This window comes from Lytechinus variegatus, chromosome 2, assembly GCF_018143015.1.
Source record: "Lytechinus variegatus isolate NC3 chromosome 2, Lvar_3.0, whole genome shotgun sequence".
Lineage (NCBI taxonomy): Eukaryota > Metazoa > Echinodermata > Echinoidea > Temnopleuroida > Toxopneustidae > Lytechinus > Lytechinus variegatus.
Genome location: NC_054741.1, coordinates 54,144,612 through 54,165,435, shown reverse-complemented (window position 1 = coordinate 54,165,435; position 20,824 = coordinate 54,144,612). Strand labels below are relative to the sequence as shown.

The 20,824-nt window shown below is 35.8% G+C and overlaps 2 protein-coding genes across 2 annotated transcripts in view; both read right to left on the bottom strand.

The window, feature by feature from the left end:
• The window catches only part of LOC121408385 (ubiquitin-protein ligase E3B-like), a 34,857-nt gene extending 34,631 nt beyond the window's left edge, over positions 1-226 (bottom strand). Inside the window, exon 1 of the mRNA XM_041599845.1 lies at positions 51-226. Within this exon, the coding sequence (XP_041455779.1) occupies positions 51-164 (114 nt within the window). The 5' untranslated portion in view covers positions 165-226. The remainder of the gene's footprint in view (positions 1-50) is intronic.
• A 2,903-nt stretch (positions 227-3,129) lies between these two features.
• On the bottom strand, positions 3,130-19,200 carry LOC121408384 (short-chain specific acyl-CoA dehydrogenase, mitochondrial-like). Its single transcript, XM_041599844.1, has 9 exons — positions 19,111-19,200; positions 9,850-9,998; positions 8,824-8,973; positions 8,096-8,207; positions 7,231-7,382; positions 6,376-6,546; positions 5,518-5,751; positions 4,879-4,935; positions 3,130-4,210 (listed from the first exon to the last, which is right to left on the bottom strand). Exons 1-9 carry the CDS (start codon positions 19,169-19,171, stop codon positions 4,049-4,051), a joined length of 1,248 nt encoding a protein of 415 aa, XP_041455778.1. The 5' UTR covers positions 19,172-19,200; the 3' UTR covers positions 3,130-4,048.
• Positions 19,201-20,824: the final 1,624 nt, after the last annotated feature.

Genomic DNA, 20,824 nt, shown 5'->3' with positions numbered 1-20,824 from the left:
AAGGCGAGAGTAATTAAGAAGACATCATCGTCATCTATCCATATATTTACCTGTATCCTGACCACAGATTGCTCTTTCTTCCGAAGGAGAGCACGCTCAGTACGAGAGGATTTCGCCTTGTCCAAGAGTTCGGACTTCTTGGAGGTATCTTTTTGACTAAACATTTTGACGAATTTGAGTTTGTTTACAAAAATATCCGGAAGGATGAAAAGAAGTCGCTCCTATAATATTGTGTCACCGAAAGGACCAATCGTAAAAGGAAAACATCAGAAAGTCCTAAAAAGTTCTAAATTCCCGGGATCAAATTACCCAGCAAACATAAAACATTTTCAGAACTTTTTATGATCACCCCATAGCATAGGCTTAAAAAATAAATAAATAGAAACAATAAAAAAAATAAACGCTTATGAAGTTCCAAAGCAAACGTACCGGATCGACATTCCCGAATGAAATTTCGTTGTTTACAATAATGTCATCAGATTTAAGTTGAGCTCCTTTACTAGTACCTCGATATGAAATATCTTACCTTTCAGGTAAAAATATAAATGTAAGAATTAACTGTGTGATATAATCAGTTTTCGTCTATGTAACTTTCAAAGGGTTTTTAACATGCAGGTTCATATAATTTTTTTTAGTTTTAACATGTTTTTAGAATTAAAGTGTTGTTTTATTCAAGTTCCATTTGAATAAAATAGAAAGAAAATCTTCCAAAATTGACTTTTGAATTAACATCCGAATATCAAACTTAGCCAGTTTCAAGAACGTTCAGAACATGTCCAAATGTTAGCTGCATGGGTAAATGATTTATATAATATACAGACGGGTTGACTAGCGGAGCGGATTTTGCTCTTTGACAATTTCCCAACTCCTCTCTTTTCATTACTTTTTCTCGTCATTTGATTTCGTTTCTACATTTTTTTTCTTTATCCCTCCCTTCCTTTTAATCCTTCTTTTTCCTTTCTTTTGCCTCTTTTTTGTTGGGGGGGGGGGCACCGCCATTAGGAGGCCACGCCAGTCGCAAGTTCCCATTTCTTTTCCTTATATTTTTATTTGGGAGAGGAGGCAAATGCTTTTCGGCTCCTCACGATTTGTGGGGAAAATATCTACATGCTATTTGTTTTTTCGCTCTCTCTCCTAATTTTTCTTCTTGCTCTTAAATTCTTTCTCTATTCAATTCCTTTCACTTTAAATCTCCCTTATCTTTGTTTTATTGTACTTTCTTTTGTGCTCCGTTTTTATCTTTTAATTACTGTGAAGGGATATCCAGCAGCTTGCAGCTTGAGGACAAGGCAGTTTTGGCCACGTACTCCATGTCGTCTTTATTTTATCCCCCTCCCCCCCCCCTCGCTATTTATGGGAAGAGTGTATGGGGGCCATTTGCTGTCTCCATTTACCCTTTCCGTTTCCTTCCACTGCCATAAAACTTGACACTTCACAAATTCCCAGTTTAAGAAAAAAAATTGCATCATTATTATAATATGGCTGGAATATATATATTCCCAAATCTACGCGGCATGTTTGCACGCTTGGATAATCTGTATGCATTCTTTGCAGTGATGTAAATTTTGATTTGCGCCAAAGTAAAGCATATTAAACTGCAATGAATGAACCTCAGATGCCAATGTCATAATCCTACATGAGTTAACTTTTTAGTAAACATATTTGCAAGTCCTTTTTCATTAAAATTAGCTTGAGAAATTATATTAAAAAGGGGTTTAAAAATCACTTATAATGTAAATTACCGAAAGTGTTTTGAAATGGATTTTAATGCAACCCTTGATAGATTATGGCATCATTGACATCTGGATTCATTCATTGCAGTTATGCCTTATTTTGGCGCAAATGAAAATTGACATTACTTCAAAAAATACTGATCATCCAAGCGTTAACACATACCACATAAATATGGTATCAAATTATTTGGGAGAACATACTCTTTCAGGCCATATATAATTGTGTTGATGACATATTTTCCCCTTAATTTGGGGATTTGTGAGGTGTCAATTTTTTTTTACTCACACGTTAATTGATCTCTCTATTTCAGTTCTTTTGCTTCTTTATCTTTCCCTCTTGTTTTTTCACCTCTCATTTTTCCATTCATATATTTGACCTCTCTCTTTCAGTTCTTCTACTTCTTTACCTTTCTCCCTCCCTTTAATCTTCTCCTTTTCCAACTTGTATTTCCTTTCTCCCTTTTCTCTTTCCTTTCTCTTCTTTCCCCCCATTTCCTTTCTTTTCCCCTCTCCCTATTAGAGCCCCCCCGATCTTCCTTAGATAAGGATGCGTAAATGTAACACATATTACTAGTACTTGGATGGCTGGCATGTTTGGGTACCCAAGAAAAACAGGAAGACACACATGTATTTCATGTTGTAAATAGACATTCAATTAAGTGTCAAGTTTTTAATACAATAAAGGCACATCTCCTGCTTGTCCACTCATATTCATCAATTTTAATCTACGACACTCAAGTCAAGTCATCAAAACAAAATAAAGAAAATTGATTTGAAAAGATTGAAGTTCATACCACCTCATAAAATTGGTGGATATATTGCTTTGAATGAATAACAATTGAAATGTATTTTTGTAAAGATTTAAATGTATACAGTATATTTTAAAATAGAGGTATAATGTAGCTACATACCTTACCCTGCATATATTTTTTCTCTCAAGTTGCCTTGTTTGGAATGTATTACAAGGAAATGCAGGAAAGGATATAAAGCATGATTCAAAATAGAAAACGAAAAATGACCCCCAAAAGAAGGGAAAAAAACCCCTGCAAAATGCTGATCCTCCTCAATTTTTGCGATGGGTTTCTGAGTATGAGAAGAAGATGGAGCTCAATCAAGTGCAGGACACGAACGTTTAAAATAATTTCAAGTTCAATTTATTACTTTCTTTTTCAAATAATCAACATATTGGGGAAACACATATATATTTATACATCTAAAAACATAATAAACATCATACAGAATATTTAAAACTCAAATGATATTGTAAGAAGATGATCAGTATATAAAGAAATTGAATATTGATAATTTAACAGATTAGAGATTACAAGTAACATGAAAATGAAATCAGGGGCTTATCAAAATGGTATTAAAGCTCGTAGTGTATGACCTCCTTATAGTTCGGTCTTAGAATAATTTCAAGGAAACTTCTTTTCACATCCTTCAAGCAATCCTCAATTTATTGTACACCATGAGAGTGATCTTTGGCATTTAATGACATACATACTTTTGAACATCCTCTTCATACATCATGGATGATTTGTGTTGTATCAATCATATATGTGTTTGGGAACAGTATTACCATAAATACCTTCTTAACGAGAGATAATGCTTGAAGAGATGAGTAGATGGAAAAAAAAACATCAATGATGAGGGATATGTCTTGGGCTATGTCTAATAAAAGATGAGATTGATTCAAATCAAGTATAACAAGCCGGTGATGCATGTCGTCATTTTTTCTTCAATCGAAAAGCTTCTTACATACACTCAAACTTCTTTATTCAAAGCATTATTGCTATGACCAATCAGCTCCCCCTTGGACAGAATGTAAACTAAATGATGAATTATGGTGTCAATGGCTTTCCATAGCTGACATTGATTTTAATAAAGAGGAAGCACAAGACAATGTTAAATGAAGATGTTTAATACCTAACAAACTGTCATTCACTGACAATACAAAAACCCTTGATTTTGATTTGATTGGGTGTGAAGCACTGTTACCATGGTAATGGTCAATGACTGACAACTTGCGTATGATGACCGGTTTTATGGAACAGTGCCCATGGGCCTGCAATGCAAAGCTTAGCAACTGATCTTACAGTTTGTTTGTATAGTCGATTGCACATACTGACCAATTTCATTTAGTTGTAAAAATCAGCCTATGATCAGATTAAAGCGTTGTTATTGCGCCCAGATTAAGATGTTGGTTCCTTGACATCCCATTCAAATTGATAATGCCCACCAAAATGGCAAACTGCCATACAGGTACAGACTTCATTGTAAATATATATATATATATCTCTGTATAAGAATGTAGGTTAACTCATCATTTCTGAATGCTTTTTGAGCATCTGGCCAGCTATGACAAGCTTCTGAATTTCACTTGTTCCCTCGTAGATCTCTGTGATCCTTGCATCTCTGTAATGCCTTTCGGCGGGCATGTCCGTCACGTATCCCATTCCACCAAGAACCTGGATGGCCTGCAAGACAATGAAAACCATATCATTTGAAAGAATTGGCATATACTCTGAAATATTTTACTCTCTGATTCTAGAGTAGAAATCAGCATGTATCAATGACATTTGCTTCAGTGTAAATCACCCTCATTGGACCCATTTGAAAACAAAGCAAATCTTAAACATAACTCTAACCCTAATCCAAATCCTCCTAAAATTCTGAAAAAAAGAACACCTTTGCATCCCCGACTCTTGCCCTGTGTCATCTGAGAAATTTATAAAGAACAATCATAGGAGCACATGTTTAATTATCTCGGAACATCCATCCTGAAAACTGTTGATGAATTCTACTAGGATACTTTTCATCGAACACTATGAATAGAAAGCAAATAATTTTATCATTTATGATTATTTCATATGACTATTTTGTTCCTCCTTTCAATAAAAGGCATTTTAATTCACAATCAGAATGACCTACTAGCACCCTTACCATCAGCTAATTATCATAAACCAATTTTCTCATTCTTTTAATCTAAGTCTAGCAATTTGGACAACCAGCAATATCACAAGTAATAGCGGTACCGATCGAACTACTGATATTATCAACAAATCCTGTGCACAGCCTGTATAAGCTTAACATTGCTGGATTTGGCCAACTATTCAACTGGGAGAAAGTGAGTGTAGATATTTACCTGATGACTGCAGAAGGTGGCTGCTTCTGATGCTGCTAGCTTTGCCATGGCAGCTTCCTATAAACATATATAGAAGAAAAAAAATAATACAACTGAATGGATTCTACATTGCATAGTCAAAATTCATGCCTCCATCATCACAAGAAATTAAATACAATGTATATAAAACAAAGTTATATTTTTTGGAAAAGGAGTCAAAATTATACTTTGAAAATATGGAGATTTGTTAATATTGATAGAAGCTCTTAAGTCTTGTCTATCAGATGATATTAAATTTTGTTCATGTATCTCTGATTTATTTTATCTTGGGTAAAAAAATGGCTTGCACCAGAATGAAGGAAAATGGGCATGATTAAACTAGCAGTCTGAACTTAGTACTCCCAATCAATTCTCTTTGAATTAATTCATGATTGTGTTGGAATTATACTAAACTTGAAACAATAAGTTCAACATTGCCCTTCAATTCAGAAAGATGGTCTCTGGGGGAACTTGTAGAGCATGCCCCCACCCAAATCAAATAAATGAATTTAAAACAAAACAATCAGAGTAGTGTGCAAATAGGGCCAAATATTCAGCAGTAGAATACCACACAACATAAATACAAAGGTGCATGGATATAGAGTAATCATGAAAGCTTACCTTTGTGTAGTTTTGGCCTGCATCTTTCATCATCGCTGCCTTCCAAGTGAGTAACCTTGCACTTTCAATTCTGACCTCCATGTCGGCAAGCTTGGTTTGAACAGTCTGGAAGCGTGAGATGGGTTGGTTAAAGGCCTCCCTCTTCGTAGCATAGTCGATGGCACAGTCGAGAGCAGCCTGGGCTATCCCAAGACCTTGCCCGGCAATGCCAATCCTACCAGCATCTAATGTAGACTACAGAAGATAAGAAAATAGTCAAAAAAGTAGACTAAATGTTCATCAAACATTTCCATTAAAGTTAAACAATGATGAAATATCCTAGATGCATTCTGGAGTCCAAACAGCTGGAGCCATTGCCTACACCATTGCCAAATCTGAAATATATTTTCACACCAATTTTTTTTAAATTCAATCTCATCAGATCCCAAGTCCAAAATGAATTCATGAACAAAGTTTAATTCCTTTTTTTTTCATTGGGTAAACATGTATTAGTATTTGTGACAGTGAGCTTAGATCTCTAGGACCTTAAAAATAAATCATCATGTCCAAGAAGACACATGAGTCAAGTTTGAATTCAATCAAATGATCTGTGCCTATTGTGAAATTAATCCACTTCAGTTTCCCTCTGTGAATACTAATCTGTAAACTTTTATCCATGAACTTTTATCTTACATCATTGTCACTCGCATAATCATACATGAACCAAGTCTCATGTCATCCATCTAATAGTCACTGGATATACGTGACCAAATGAACACATGACCACATGATTCTTTAGAAATAAATAAGTCTTCAAAGATAAGTCCCTAATGGGTGCACATCCTCCACTCCCTGCGGAGTGGGTACTTTGATACCTACCATGGCAATTTTGAATCCCATGCCTTCTTGTCCCAGAAGGTTCTCTTTAGGAATCCTACAGTCTTCAAAGATAAGTTGACAGGTGGAAGTTGCCTTGATTCCCAGTTTGTCCTCCTTTTTACCCAGCGCCAGTCCTTCATATGGCTTTGGAATGATGAAAGCACTGATACCCTGAGAAAATTTGATCGAATGTAAGGCATTTATTGATATCAATATCTATGGCATGTTGAACAATAATTCTTAGCCTATACAAATGTTACATATAGTATTTATACAGCATTGATTATCTAGTCACCTATTCAATTGTATACTATAAATTATCCCAGCTTTAGCTCCAGCTAAAGGCATAAATCCTGCCAGGTGTCCATTCAATTCACCTGGGTTGAGTGCAGCACAATGGGGATCAGTTTCTTGCTGAGGGGAATTTCACCATGGCTGGGATTCAAACCCAAGACCTTCTAGACTGCAGGCAGTAAAACCACTCGTATTCGTAGCGCGTATGTTGTATTCATACGCAACAATCAACAGACCAATTGAGCTCGCATGAGCACATTTTTCATCGAAATTCATAAAATTCATATGAAAAAGAATCTATTTTTAGGTGTCATATAAACCAACTAATGAATGTTATTTCCATTTGTGCAATGGACAGAATACTTCATTCAGTGAAAGATGAAATGAATGATCCATTCAACTCGGCTACGCCTCGTTGAATGGATCATTTTATCTTTCACTTCACAAAGTATTCTGTCCATTGCACTTATGAGCATTCATTATTTGTATATGATCAGGATTATGGCAGCAACAGAGATGATGTAAATGATGATGATGTTGACGATGACATGGTTGACTAACCTTATGTTTCATGGCCTTGTCTGTCCTGGCAAAGACTACAGCAGCCTCTGCCTCATAGCCATTAGTGATCCACATTTTAGCACCATTCAGAACCCAGTGATCCCCATCTAGTCTGGCTGTGGTAGAGGCAGCTCCAGCATCACTACCATTATCTACAGAAAAAAAAAGGATCATTTATCAATGACTGTGATACATTGGCTGATTGACCTTATTAAGTGAACCGTCTTGCTGCTAGCCCACATTATTTGGTTTTTTTTCTCATATGAGGAATCAACTTCAAATTGGGCTCGCATGCATATTGGAATGATGATGATTACGTTTAGGGGTCCCAAGATGAAATGTCACAAAGGTGACATTTATAAGAAAATCTAAACGAATTTAGATGGGTGATACATATCTGATATGGAGATTACGGAGGCAAAAATCTGAACTCCAAGCAATCAAGAACCCATCAAGTTTTGTGGTTTTATTTAATCTTTAATCGGGAGGGGGGGAGGTAGAAACAAGACTGAATAGATAAGTCATATTGCAATATTAAACTCATCATAACTTAATTCTAAAGCGGTAACATATCAATAACAAAATTATAAATAGGTGCTCCTGAAATGAAAAAGGTAGCCCCCGATCTTTATTATTATGGAACCCCAAATTTTTACAGGCAGAAAGATTCCAAAAATAGCTAAATCCACTTTTGTGACTTTGGAGAAAAAAAACTCCAAACCCACCAGATTTTGTTCTTGCCTTTATAGAAAATTGTAACAATATAGAAAGTGCACTTTGTGTACTCATATGAAATATGCTCTGATATCACCTACTATACTTGGATTTGCCTCTTTTTTAAATTCTCCCTGTCAATAAACTGTACCTGGTTCACTAAGAGCAAAGCAGCCTACTCTGTCTCCATTGACAAATGGAACAATGAATTCTTCCTTCTGTTTCTCAGTCGCAAAGGTTTCTAAAGGACCTAGATACAGTGACTGGGGAAAAAAAGCAAAATATTATAATCAATGCTTTGGTTTATGCAAGTCAAACCTGCCAGACCAACCTGGAAGATAACTTGAAATTGTCAAAATTTGCCAAGTTCACATAGTTGATTTTTTTTTGGCCAAGTTGAGAATTGATGACAGACTGAGAGGATGTCAATGTGAGACTGACATGGACGCAGGAACCTGTTTAATATGTCATCCTGTTCCTGTGAAATTTTCTTACTACTACTACTACTACTACTACTACTACTACTACTACGACTACTACTCCTACTACTACTACTACTCCTACTACTACTACTACTACTACTACTACGACTACTTCTACTCCTACAACTACTCCTACTCCTACTACTACTACTACTACTACTACTACTACTACTACTACTACTACTACTACTACTACTACTACTACTACTACTACTACTACTACAACTACTACTACTACTTCTACAACTACTACTACTACTACTACTACTACTACTACTACTACTACTACTACTACTACTACTACTACTTCGACTACTGCGACTACTGCTACTACGTCTACTCCTACTACTACTATTTTTGCTACCTTTTCTTCTTCTCCTTCAACACTATAACTCACATTATTCACAGACATGATGGTTCCTGTGCTGGCACATCCTCTGCTGATCTCCTCCATAGCGATAGCATACGCCAAGTAGTCCAGATTGGTTCCTCCATATTTCTCTGAGACAGACACAGCCAGCAATCCGAGCTCACCAAGACCTTTCACCTACAAGATAGATATGGAAGCTACGTATTCAACTCTGTGACATTGATACATGATACAAGCGGGAGCTACACTTAGAATGTCATTCAGTGATGTGGAACATTTGTATAAACCATCAGAATGAAGATTAAGATTCTGGGAATAGTACAGACTGTACCAACATCAGGTGCAATGCGGACATTCACCCAAACATTAGGATACAGTGGCCAACTTGTTTGCACTGTTCAGCTGAACCCATCCATGGATGCCAACGACAGACAGCTATTGGGAACCAGGAAGCAAGGAATCCAACTACTATATCTAGCAGAACTCTGTTTTTTTCCTTTTTTAAAGGTTGACACCATGCTTCCAGAAGCCTCTTCCATTATCATCTTTTCACTGTACTTTTACTACATTTGACTTAACTACAACTAATTTAGATTGTTAAAGTGATGTGAATGGGAGATGAGATTGGACAAATAATCTGGCAATGATCTTATTTCTAGTAAGTAATCTGTTTCTTCTTCATTAGTAGACTTATTTCTATTAATAATCAGTTTGTAATATAAATTTATAGAAATAGTATTTTGCTTGTACTTTTTATTTCCAATGGAATTTGGAACAAAAGCATGAGACTGCAGTCATTAAGTTTAATAATTTTTTCACTTGATATATGGAAGCCTATTCAGCAAAAAACTTTCACTTCATGAAGCAACCGTTCAGTGATTATCATTGACAACTTTCACAAACTACTTACATCCTTGCATCTGATTGGATAGAATAAATTTGACAGTGAGGAATCATCAACATTTAAACATGATGAAACTGTCCTCAAGCCCACTACCACCCCCCCCCCCATCAGCACATACTTTCAGACCGTAACCTAAGATTAGATCATACTTGTTGAACTGGATATGTGTGATTTTTGTCCCAGTCAGCGGCGTTTGGTGCAAGCTCCCTCTCAGCAAAGTCTCTGCACGTCTTCCTAAGCATCTCATGTTCCTCAGGTAAACTGGCCAGACTTGATACGGCACATCTCACCTGATTACCTGCAAGATATAAACAAGAAAAAAAAAAAACATTTTCCAACATCTATTTCTTGTTGTGGGCTATGTGTAGAGGGGGAGGGGGGCAGTCCATTTTTTTTTCAGAATGATCTCTCAGCCCCTACAATAAAGAAAAAACAAACACCACTTCATGGTATGAACAGGCAGTGGCGTAATGAGGCAAAAATTTTGAAGGGGGCCAGATATGGCATATCGGGCAAAATTTATTAAAAATTTAAAAGAAATAACAAAGAACTGCAAGCGGGTGAGCACATATTAAGACATTTTTATTATCAGGTACTTAATTCAAATTTCATGACATAATATTCAGAAAACAATAGATTTCACTCTTCTCTTGTTCCTTTTCTCTTTTTCTCTGGAAGAAACCTCTCATTTTTAATCTTTTTTATTAACATATTTTTTTTGCACCTTCATACGCAATAGGCGTATAAAGGTGTATATGGTAGATAAATAAAATGATAGAAATTTACAGAACGTGATTTCTATCTTCAAACAAATCAAACAAAGATGGATTTCCCTAGGAAATCCATCTTTGTTTACATGTGTCTCTTATACATGTACATGTATATGTATCTGGGAGGGGTTCAAGGCTCCGTGATCGAATGGCAATATCAATCACAAAAAATATGATCACAGAGTCCTCAAGGACAAGGCTATGATTACCAGCAGATCTTTCTGTGAACATGGTGAAGTGTGATCTAAATTTATATCCATATAACTTAGATCTACAGGATTAGTCTTAAGAGAAAATAAGCCAAGTGCCTTTCTCAAACTCAAAATCATACAGGTTCAGCACACTATTGCCCTACCAGTCACCTCAAGAGATGGACAGACTCGCTGAAGAGTTTACCATATACCAGCTAATGGAGGACACCATTCCTCGGGAGTCCTCAAGGACAAGGCTATGATTACCAGCAGATCTTTCTGTGAACATGGCGAAGTGTGATCTAAATTTATATCCATATAAATTAGATCTACAGGATTAGTCTTAAGAGAAAATAAGCCAAGTGCCTTTCTCAAACTCAAAATCATACAGGTTCAGCACACTATTGCCCTACCAGTCACCTCAAGAGATGGACAGACTCGCTGAAGAGTTTACCATATACCAGCTAATGGAGGAGGACACCATTCCTCGGGATGTGTGGACACACCTGCTAAGGTGTCAGAAGAAGGCCACTACAGGATGGATGTCATCTGGCAGCATCTCTCCAACATGAAGGCTCCAGATAACAGCCCCCTTCTTCCACGCCTTGCGAAGGTGGCAGAACTCGTTTTGGTCTTACCTCATTCCAATGCCCAGGAGGAGCGTGTTTTTTCTATGGTTCGCAAGAATAAAACCGCATTCAGGCCAAATCTGGATCCAAAAGGAACACTCTCTAGCATCCTTACCATCAAGCTAGCCTATGGAGCACCTGCCCATACCTTCGAGCCGGACAAAAATTTGCTCAAGGTGGCCAAGTCTTCAACTTGGGAATACAATAAGGAGCACAGCTCAAAAGATTAATGAAACCAATGTTCCCCCTTTATATAGCGCTTAATACATCAGAACGACATCTCTAAACTTGTGCTTTACAGCTATATTATTACCCAGGTCATCGGAGACTGGCGTGCCTGCCCACATTACATGAACTTTCTCCACTCCCTGGTGAGCATTCCAACGAGAGTTCCAGGACCCAATTGCTAGGCATACTACATAGACGTTTGCATCCTATCGGGTACCCATTTTATACCTGGGTGGAGAGTGGCAAAGTGTGGATTGATGCCTTGCCAAAGGACGCTATGCTGCAGTGGGATTCGAACACATGACCCTCTGTTTACAAGTCGAGAGTAAGAACTGCTACACAACAAAACTTCCACATTAAGGTTAATAGCACTCATTAAATGAACAAGATTATGATATACATCTCCATGTGTGGCAAAATTAATGATGACAATTTTGGCTTATTTTCTGTTTTTCTATGAGAAAAATGTTTGATTTTTTTACACTGTTAGTTTCCAATACAGCTATTCTTCATGGAACTTGGCTCTTATGTAAATTCAATTTTTAAATCATATTTTCTTAATTAAAAATAGAGATTGAAAAATGAAATTTTTTTGCCATATTACTTTCCACCAATAGAGGGCGTAAACAAAAATATGACCAAAATTCATGTTTTGGATCACTCTGGTGAATAAGACTAGCACATCAATGATGTGGAGCTCATCCGGCATCTCGTAACACAATTTAACACAATTTTAATTTCAGCCCAGTTGACACTGTGAATTATATTGGTGACATAAATTGAAGATATAGAATTGAAATTGATGAAGAAATGACATAGAAGCATTTTTTGTGATCTATGAAAAAATTTCATATGAATTAAGTATTAATTATTATCTAGTCAAAGTTTCTTAACTCTGTGTAAAACCTTGGTGAACCTAATGTAGCTCTCAGATGGAACAAAAAAAAAATCAATCAACAAATAAGGAATTTCTGTGAGTTTTGAAAATATATGAACAAATAGCAGATTCAATGAGTTTCAAAATTATATGTTTAAATTTTGTATCACCACCTCGATGCTATCATATAAAGCAAACAAAATTTGAATTGATCAACAAATGAAGAAAATAAAACATTTTTTGTGATTTCTGAATAAAAATTATTCCCAAGTTTACTAATGAGAAATAAATTGCAACTGTATGGAAATTAGTAATTTTGGTCACAAAAGTGATATTTTAATGATTTTTTGAAAGTGTGTGATATTTACAGCATTGGCATACCATATTCCTACCTAGTCTTGAGGACGCAATGATGATGTTTTTTTTATATAATGACATATACTTCTTCATCATTGACTTGACATCTTGACACTGTTGTAATAGTGTCTTATGCGAAGCACCATAACAAAGATGGATTCCCCTTGGAAATCCATCTTTTTTATTAAAAATCACGTACATGTAATTGGTCGTGATTTTATTCAACTCTACACCTTTCCTACACCTACATGTAATGCGTAGGAAGGTTTAAAAAAACAGGGAAAAAAGGTGAAAAATAAAGGATTCTTACCAGACCGATGTCACGTAGACCCCTCGATCCACATGTAATACCGATGTAAACAACGCAAATACAATGGCGTCGACCCTTGAACCGCTTATGTATTACGTACTTCCAATACGCAATGCCTCTTTGAAGAACAATTTATAGATAAAAACACTATTTCACAAATATTAAAATTTCTTATGTAATTATAAATAATTGATATAATACTAATTATTTATGATCACGTAATATATTTTATTATTTGTAAAATAATTTTTATCTATAAATTAATCTTCAGAACGACATCGCTAACCGGAAGTACGTAATACATAAGTGGTTCAAGGGTCGACGCGACATCGGTCTGGTAAGAATCCTTTATTTTTCACCTTTTTTCTCCTGTTTTTTTAAAACCTTCCTACACATTAGGTGTAGGAAGGTGTAGAGTTAAATAAAATCATGACCAATTACGTGATTTTTAATAAAAAAGATGAATTTCCAAGGGGAATCCATCTTTGTTATGGTGCTTTGCTTAAGACACTATTACAAGTGTCAAGTCGTTTTTATATAAAAAAAACATCATCATTGCGTCCTCAAGACTAATTCCTACCACCACAGATTCCCCACAGGCAGGATGGTTTATGTAGTACAGTGATTATGCAAGTGAGTGAGGGATAGTTGCAATCGAAGGTATTTTCACCTTTTGTCTAACAAAAGAAGTAAAAAAATAGTGACTTAAGTATGCACCAGAACGCACCATTAAGAGCTCAAAATTGAAAAAGCTCCCTACCGTGGGAGGAAGGTGTCCCCCCCACATACCCCCGCTTGGTCGCTTCGCTCCCTCGCCAAGACACCGAGTTATGAAAATCTCACTCATAATTTTTTTTTAACTTGGCATCTCTGTAAGCATTTGCCATAATTGGCCAGGCTCATTTCAGCACACACAGTCATTGAGGACAAGGTCTTCGTCTTCAATATCAATTCAGTTCAGTTCACTTCACACTTTCTTGATGAAAATCATGAATGAAGTTACTTCAATAAACATACAGACTGCTAGACAGCTGGCAGCCGTCTGTTTCGAGGAGTTTTTTAACATTTTTTTTAAAAATAATTTCTCCTCGTACACAGCTGGCAGCTGTCTGTTTCGAGGAGTTTTTTAACATTTTTAAAAATAATTTCTCTTCGTACACAGACGGCTCGCTATCGTGCATCCACCATTAGGGGAATTGCAATGCAAAATCCCCCGTCGGGGCTCTTCAATTTTTGTCTTTAATGAATAAAAATTTTGAAAATTAACACGACCAAAATGCAAATTAATATTCCCTCTTGGCATTAATAGCCAAAAAACAGAGAAAAATCAAGTTATAAGGGACAAAAACAGTGACTTACCTCAGCTGTCGCGCAAATTCACTTCCCCGTTTTATGCGATCTTAAGTACATAAACATATGGCCATTGAGTCCCCTGTACAGATCGCGCTAGAACTTCGGTCTCTGTATTTGGTGAGTGAAGCCGACAGAGTTCAGCTGAACAACCAACATAACAGAGACCGAAGCTTTTGGTCTAGATCTAACAGACTGCCTGCAACTAAAGTGCAAGATCAACAACACTCAAGTCAAATGTGCAGTGCTATAATGCAGTAGATCTTCCGGTGTTAAATGTTAGGGCATTATCGTGATCCAAGTCCCCGATGACTCGGATCCAGGGACAATTTTTCACAACATAAAACATGCCCTACCTGTTTCTGCCAACCCACCTCCTAGTTGTGTGTGACTTGTCTCTTTTCAGTCTCAACCAAAGATTGTAGAGCGCCGCGTACGCGGCGTTCTCCAATCTTTACTTTATTGGCGTAATAAATCAGAATTGCATCTGCTTCTTTTCAATCTCTATTGCTTTAGTTCGTAAATTAGTACTTTTCATATAAATAAATCATGATTATATTCATCTTTTTATGTTTCTCACTATGAAATTTGCTTTATTTCGTTTACATTTTTACTAAATAAATCGGCCCCGAGTATATCCCTCTTCAGTCTCAATTGCTTTATTTCGTTGATTCCTAATTTACTAAATAAATCAGAATTGAATCCTCTTTTCAATCTCTATGCTTTGTTTCGTAAACTAGCACTTTTCATATAAATAAATCATGATTATATTCATCTTTTTTTATGTTTTTACTAAATAAATCAATAGTCCCTATCCCTCTTCAGTCTCCATTGGTTTATTTCGTCTATTCATGATTTACTAAATAAATCAGAATTGCATCTATTTCTTTTCAATCTCCATTGCTTTATTTCGTAAACTAATACTTTTCATATACATAAATCAGGATTATATTCATCTTTTTATGTTTCTCACACTATCAAATTTGCTTTATTTCGTTTTTTCTATCTACTAAATAAATCGGCCCCGAGTATATCCCTCTTCAGGCATTGCTTTATTTCGTTTATCCCTAATTTACTAAATAAATCAGAATTGCATCGACTTCTTTTCAGTATATAGCTTCATTTCGTCGTACTTTTTAATTATGCTATATAAATAAATCTCAATATAATATGTTTGTCATGATTATGCTTTATTTCGTCTATCACGTTTTTACTAAATAAATCAAATTGCATTATCTCCCTCTGAACTGTCTCCATTGCTTTATGTCGTCAGGTAAAAAGAATATCTGTATAATTACTCCTCGTGATTCAAGTCCCCCTTCATCCGAATTAAACTACTAAGTCACTTGTTGATTTTCGATGATGAATTATTAAGATCGATAGAATTGAATTAAAACAGTATATACTACTCCTCATGATCCAAGTCCCCTCTCCTTATACAAAACGGCAATTAACCCGTTGATTCATCTACCCCTCATTTCCCTCCTCTTCAAAACCACTCTGCCACTTTTAGACAGTTTAATAGACATGATTAATGAATATTTTCGATAAGAATCGTTAAAATCAATGAAAATCACATTAAAAACACTATTTAACTGTCTAAATACTCCTCGTGATCCAAGTCCCCTCTCCTAAAAATACAAAACGGCAATTAACCCGTTGATATTCATCTACCCCTCATTTCCCTCCTCTTCAAAACCACTCTGCCACTTTTAGACAGTTTAATAGACATGATTAATGAATATTTTTGATAATAAGAATCATTAAAATCAATGAAAATCACATTAAAAACACTATTTAACTGTCTAAATACTCCTCGTGATCCAAGTCCCCTCTCCTAAAAATACAAAACGGCAATTAACCCGTTGATATTCATCTACCCCTCATTTCCCTCCTCTTCAAAACCACTCTGCCACTTTTAGACAGTTTAATAGACATGATTAATGAATATTTTCGATAAAAAGAATCATTAAAATCAATGAAAATCACATTAAAAACACTATTTAACTGTCTAAATACTCCTCGTGATCCGAGTCCCCTTCCCGTGTTGAGTTTGTCCAATTTCCCATAGGAGGGGACTTGGATAACGAGGAGTACTATTACTCGTGATCCAAGTCCCCTCTCCTAAAAATACAAAACGGCAATTAACCCGTTGATATTCATCTACCCCTCATTTCCCTCCTCTTCAAAACCACTCTGCCACTTTTAGACAGTTTAATAGACATGATTAATTAATATTTTTGATAATAAGAATCATTAAAATCAATGAAAATCACATTAAAACACTATTTAACTGTCTAAATACTCCTCGTGATCCAAGTCCCCTCTCCTAAAAATACAAAACGGCAATTAACCTGTTGATATTCATCTACCCCTCATTTCCCTCCTCTTCAAAACCACTCTGCCACTTTTAGACAGTTTAATAGACATGATTAATGAATATTTTCGATAAAAAGAATCATTAAAATCAATGAAAATCACATTAAAAACACTATTTAACTGTCTAAATACTCCTCGTGATCCGAGTCCCCTTCCCGTGTTGAGTTTGTCCAATTTCCCATAGGAGGGGACTTGGATAACGAGGAGTACTATTACTCGTGATCCAAGTCCCCTCTCCTAAAAATACAAAACGGCAATTAACCTGTTGATATTCATCTACCCCTCATTTCCCTCCTCTTCAAAACCACTCTGCCACTTTTAGACAGTTTAATAGACATGATTAATGAATATTTTCGATAATAAGAATCATTAAAATCAATGAAAATCACATTAAAACACTATTTAACTGTCTAAATACTCCTCGTGATCCAAGTCCCCTCTCCTAAAAATACAAAACGGCAATTAACCCGTTGATATTCATCTACCCCTCATTTCCCTCCTCTTCAAAACCACTCTGCCACTTTTAGACAGTTTAATAGACATGATTAATGAATATTTTCGATAAGAATCGTTAAAATCAATGAAAATCACATTAAAAACACTATTTAACTGTCTAAATACTCCTCGTGATCCAAGTCCCCTCTCCTAAAAATACAAAATGGCAATTAACCCGTTGATATTCATCTACCCCTCATTTCCCTCCTCTTCAAAACCACTCTGCCACTTTTAGACAGTTTAATAGACATGATGAATGAGTATTTTCGATAATAAGAATCATTAAAATCAATGAAAATCACATTAAAAACACTATTTAACTGTCTAAATACTCCTCGTGATCCAAGTCCCCTCTCCTAAAAATACAAATGGCAATTAACCCGTTGATATTCATCTACCCCTCATTTCCCTCCTCTTCAAAACCACTCTGCCACTTTTAGACAGTTTAATAGACATGATGAATGAGTATTTTCGATAATAAGAATCATTAAAATCAATGAAAATCACATTAAAAACACTATTTAACTGTCTAAATACTCCTCGTGATCCGAGTCCCCTTCCCGTGTTGAGTTCGTCCTATTTCCCATAGGAGGGGACTTGGATAACGAGTAGTACTATCGTGATCCAAGTCCCCTCTCCTAAAAATACAAAACGGCAATTAACCCGTTGATATTCATCTACCCCTCATTTCCCTCCTCTTCAAAACCACTCTGCCACTTTTAGACAGTTTAATAGACATGATTAATGAATATTTTCGATAATAAGAATCATTAAAATCAATGAAAATCACATTAAAACACTATTTAACTGTCTAAATACTCCTCGTGATCCAAGTCCCCTCTCCTAAAAATACAAAACGGCAATTAACCCGTTGATATTCATCTACCCCTCATTTCCCTCCTCTTCAAAACCACTCTGCCACTTTTAGACAGTTTAATAGACATGATTAATGAATATTTTCGATAAGAATCATTAAAATCAATGAAAATCACATTAAAAACACTATTTAACTGTCTAAATACTCCTCGTGATCCGAGTCCCCTTCCCGCGCCGTGGTGAGTTCGTCCTATATCCAATAGGAGGGACTTGGATAACAAATAGTACTCCTCGTTATCCAAGTCCCCTCCTATGGGAAATTAGACGAACTCAACACGGGAAGGGGACTCGGATCACGAGGAGTATTTAGACAGTTAAATAGTGTTTTTAGTGTTACTAATTTTGTCTTATTTAGTGTTTTGATCATTGTTTCATCAACTTGGAAGAATATACCGCCACAGGAGTGAAAAGAAAGAGACTATTTTTGTCGTTTGAAAAAGTGTCCGAGTCAGTTGTTATTGTGTCAATGGGAAAACGTGTGGTGGAAGGAAGTCCCCGCTCAGTGAGAAGCTTCGCACCGTTTCGCATCGCGAACAATAGATTTCTTTTGAAAATCTTCCAACCGTGGATTCTATTGAAAGATTGCTGATATTTGAGGTGTGTCTCAAGTTTGTCCCCAGTGACTTGGATGACGATAAGGCCAATGTTAGTAGTAGAAGTAGTAATAACAAGGTAGTCTAGATCTTGAAGTAACATTAGTAGCCGGGTACCGGCAGATCTATCGTTAACGTTAACTTGTCTTTAGTTTGGGCTTACGGAACGGGAGTCGTCCACCAGCGAAACATCTCGGGCTAACGTTCGGCACTCAGTCACACAAGTTTCGGGGTTCCGCTGCGAAAGCACTCAAGAACAACCTCCCTCAAGTAAATTCATACAGATCTATGTCTAAGTCTTATACCTTGATAAAAGCTTAAGATAGGTTGAATTAAACAAAATATCAGTCGTTACCTGGCGATCGCCTCGCATGAGGCAAAATTCTTCGAGCAAAATTACAGAGAACAGATGACATCTTTCACTAGCTAGACATTTGCTCTGGTACCGTTTTGTAATAATGAAATGTCGCCAGCTATCGGTAGGACCTAGGCACGAGTACGAGTACGTACGTACGGCGCACGGTAGGTTCATTTTTCTTTCTCTTTTTTTTCTAATCCAATGAGTGAACTGACATTCAAGGAATAATATCAACCAATCTGTCTTTTTCTTGTTCTTCTTCGTCTGAAGTGATGTAAATTATATAAGTCTATTCAAACAAATCATGAATACAAATATCTAGTAGTAGTACAAAGGTTGGCAAAAAATATAACGTAAAATCAAGGTTTTGGACCCCATATAACGCTTGTGAAAGCTAGGGCCCTTAAAGGACAAGTCCACCTAACAAAAAAGTTGATATGAATAAAAAAAATCTTGTAAGTATAACACTGAAAATTTGATCAAAATCGGACGTAAATTAAGAAAGTTAGGACAATTTGGAGTTTTGCTTAATTTCACAAAATAGTAAGTATCATACACATTTCGGTATGCAAATGAGGGGACTGATGACTGGCTAATGACATACACTCACTCACTATTTCTTTTGTATTTTATTGTATGAAATATGAAATTTCCATATTTTTCCTCATTCTCCCGCGAAATAAAGTTTTCCTCTTCCTTGAACATGTGGAAATACTTTCTTTTATCATTTTATGGTTCAGTCAAGTTCGGTCCTAGTCATATCTGCCAATAAAAAATGGAAATATTGTATAATTCAAACAAAAAAAACAAAAAAAATAGTGCCAGTGAGCGAGGGACATCATCGAGTCTTTCATTTGCATATCATTGAGTTGTGCATATAACTGTTTTGTAAAAAGTAAGCGAAACTTAAAAATTTCATAACTTTCTTATTTTAAATCCAATTTTGATGAAATTTTCAGCGTTATGCTTGTTTGATTTTTTGTCATTGATTCACCTATTCTGGGGTAGACTTAACCTTTATGTAATTAATGCAGCGACATAACAAAAGAAAGGAAGGCATATAAAACATTATAGCAAGAATATTGATTAAAAGACAAACAAACAAACAAGTATACAATGATAAATTTGAAATTAAAGAAAAAAATGCAATCTCTCTACTAAGTATTTTTGACTTTTAGTGTTGGACTGGATTTAATGCTTTGTGGTAATCTATTTCATTCTTTGATACAAGCTATCAAAAAATAATTTAAAGCCGTTTTATTCTTGCCAATGGTTGATGGATAAATGGATAAGATTGATCTGACGTGTATGGTACGTATGAACCTCTGAGTTACTATAACAATAAATGCATCTTTTTTAATGAACTGTTTTGACTCGATTGTGATTTGTCCATGAACTTCAAACAGTTCAAGGAGACTGACTCATTAAGAGACAGAATCTTGAGTTGAAGAAATAAAGGAAAACTTGGACTTCTGTAATTCGAATATGAGCCTGGTAACTTTCTTTTGAAGAATCAGTGGCTTGTTTAAAATTCCGAAATGAGGCACCATGATAGCATCATATATAGAGTGACGAAAGTGAGAGAAAAGGGGGAAAGGGGAAATGAGGGGTGGAAAAAAATTAAAATAAGAGAAGACAGGCGAGTGAATAAAAACTTGAATAAAATATGATGACGGGAAGACTTGGAAAATGGAAAAAAGTCATGTTACTA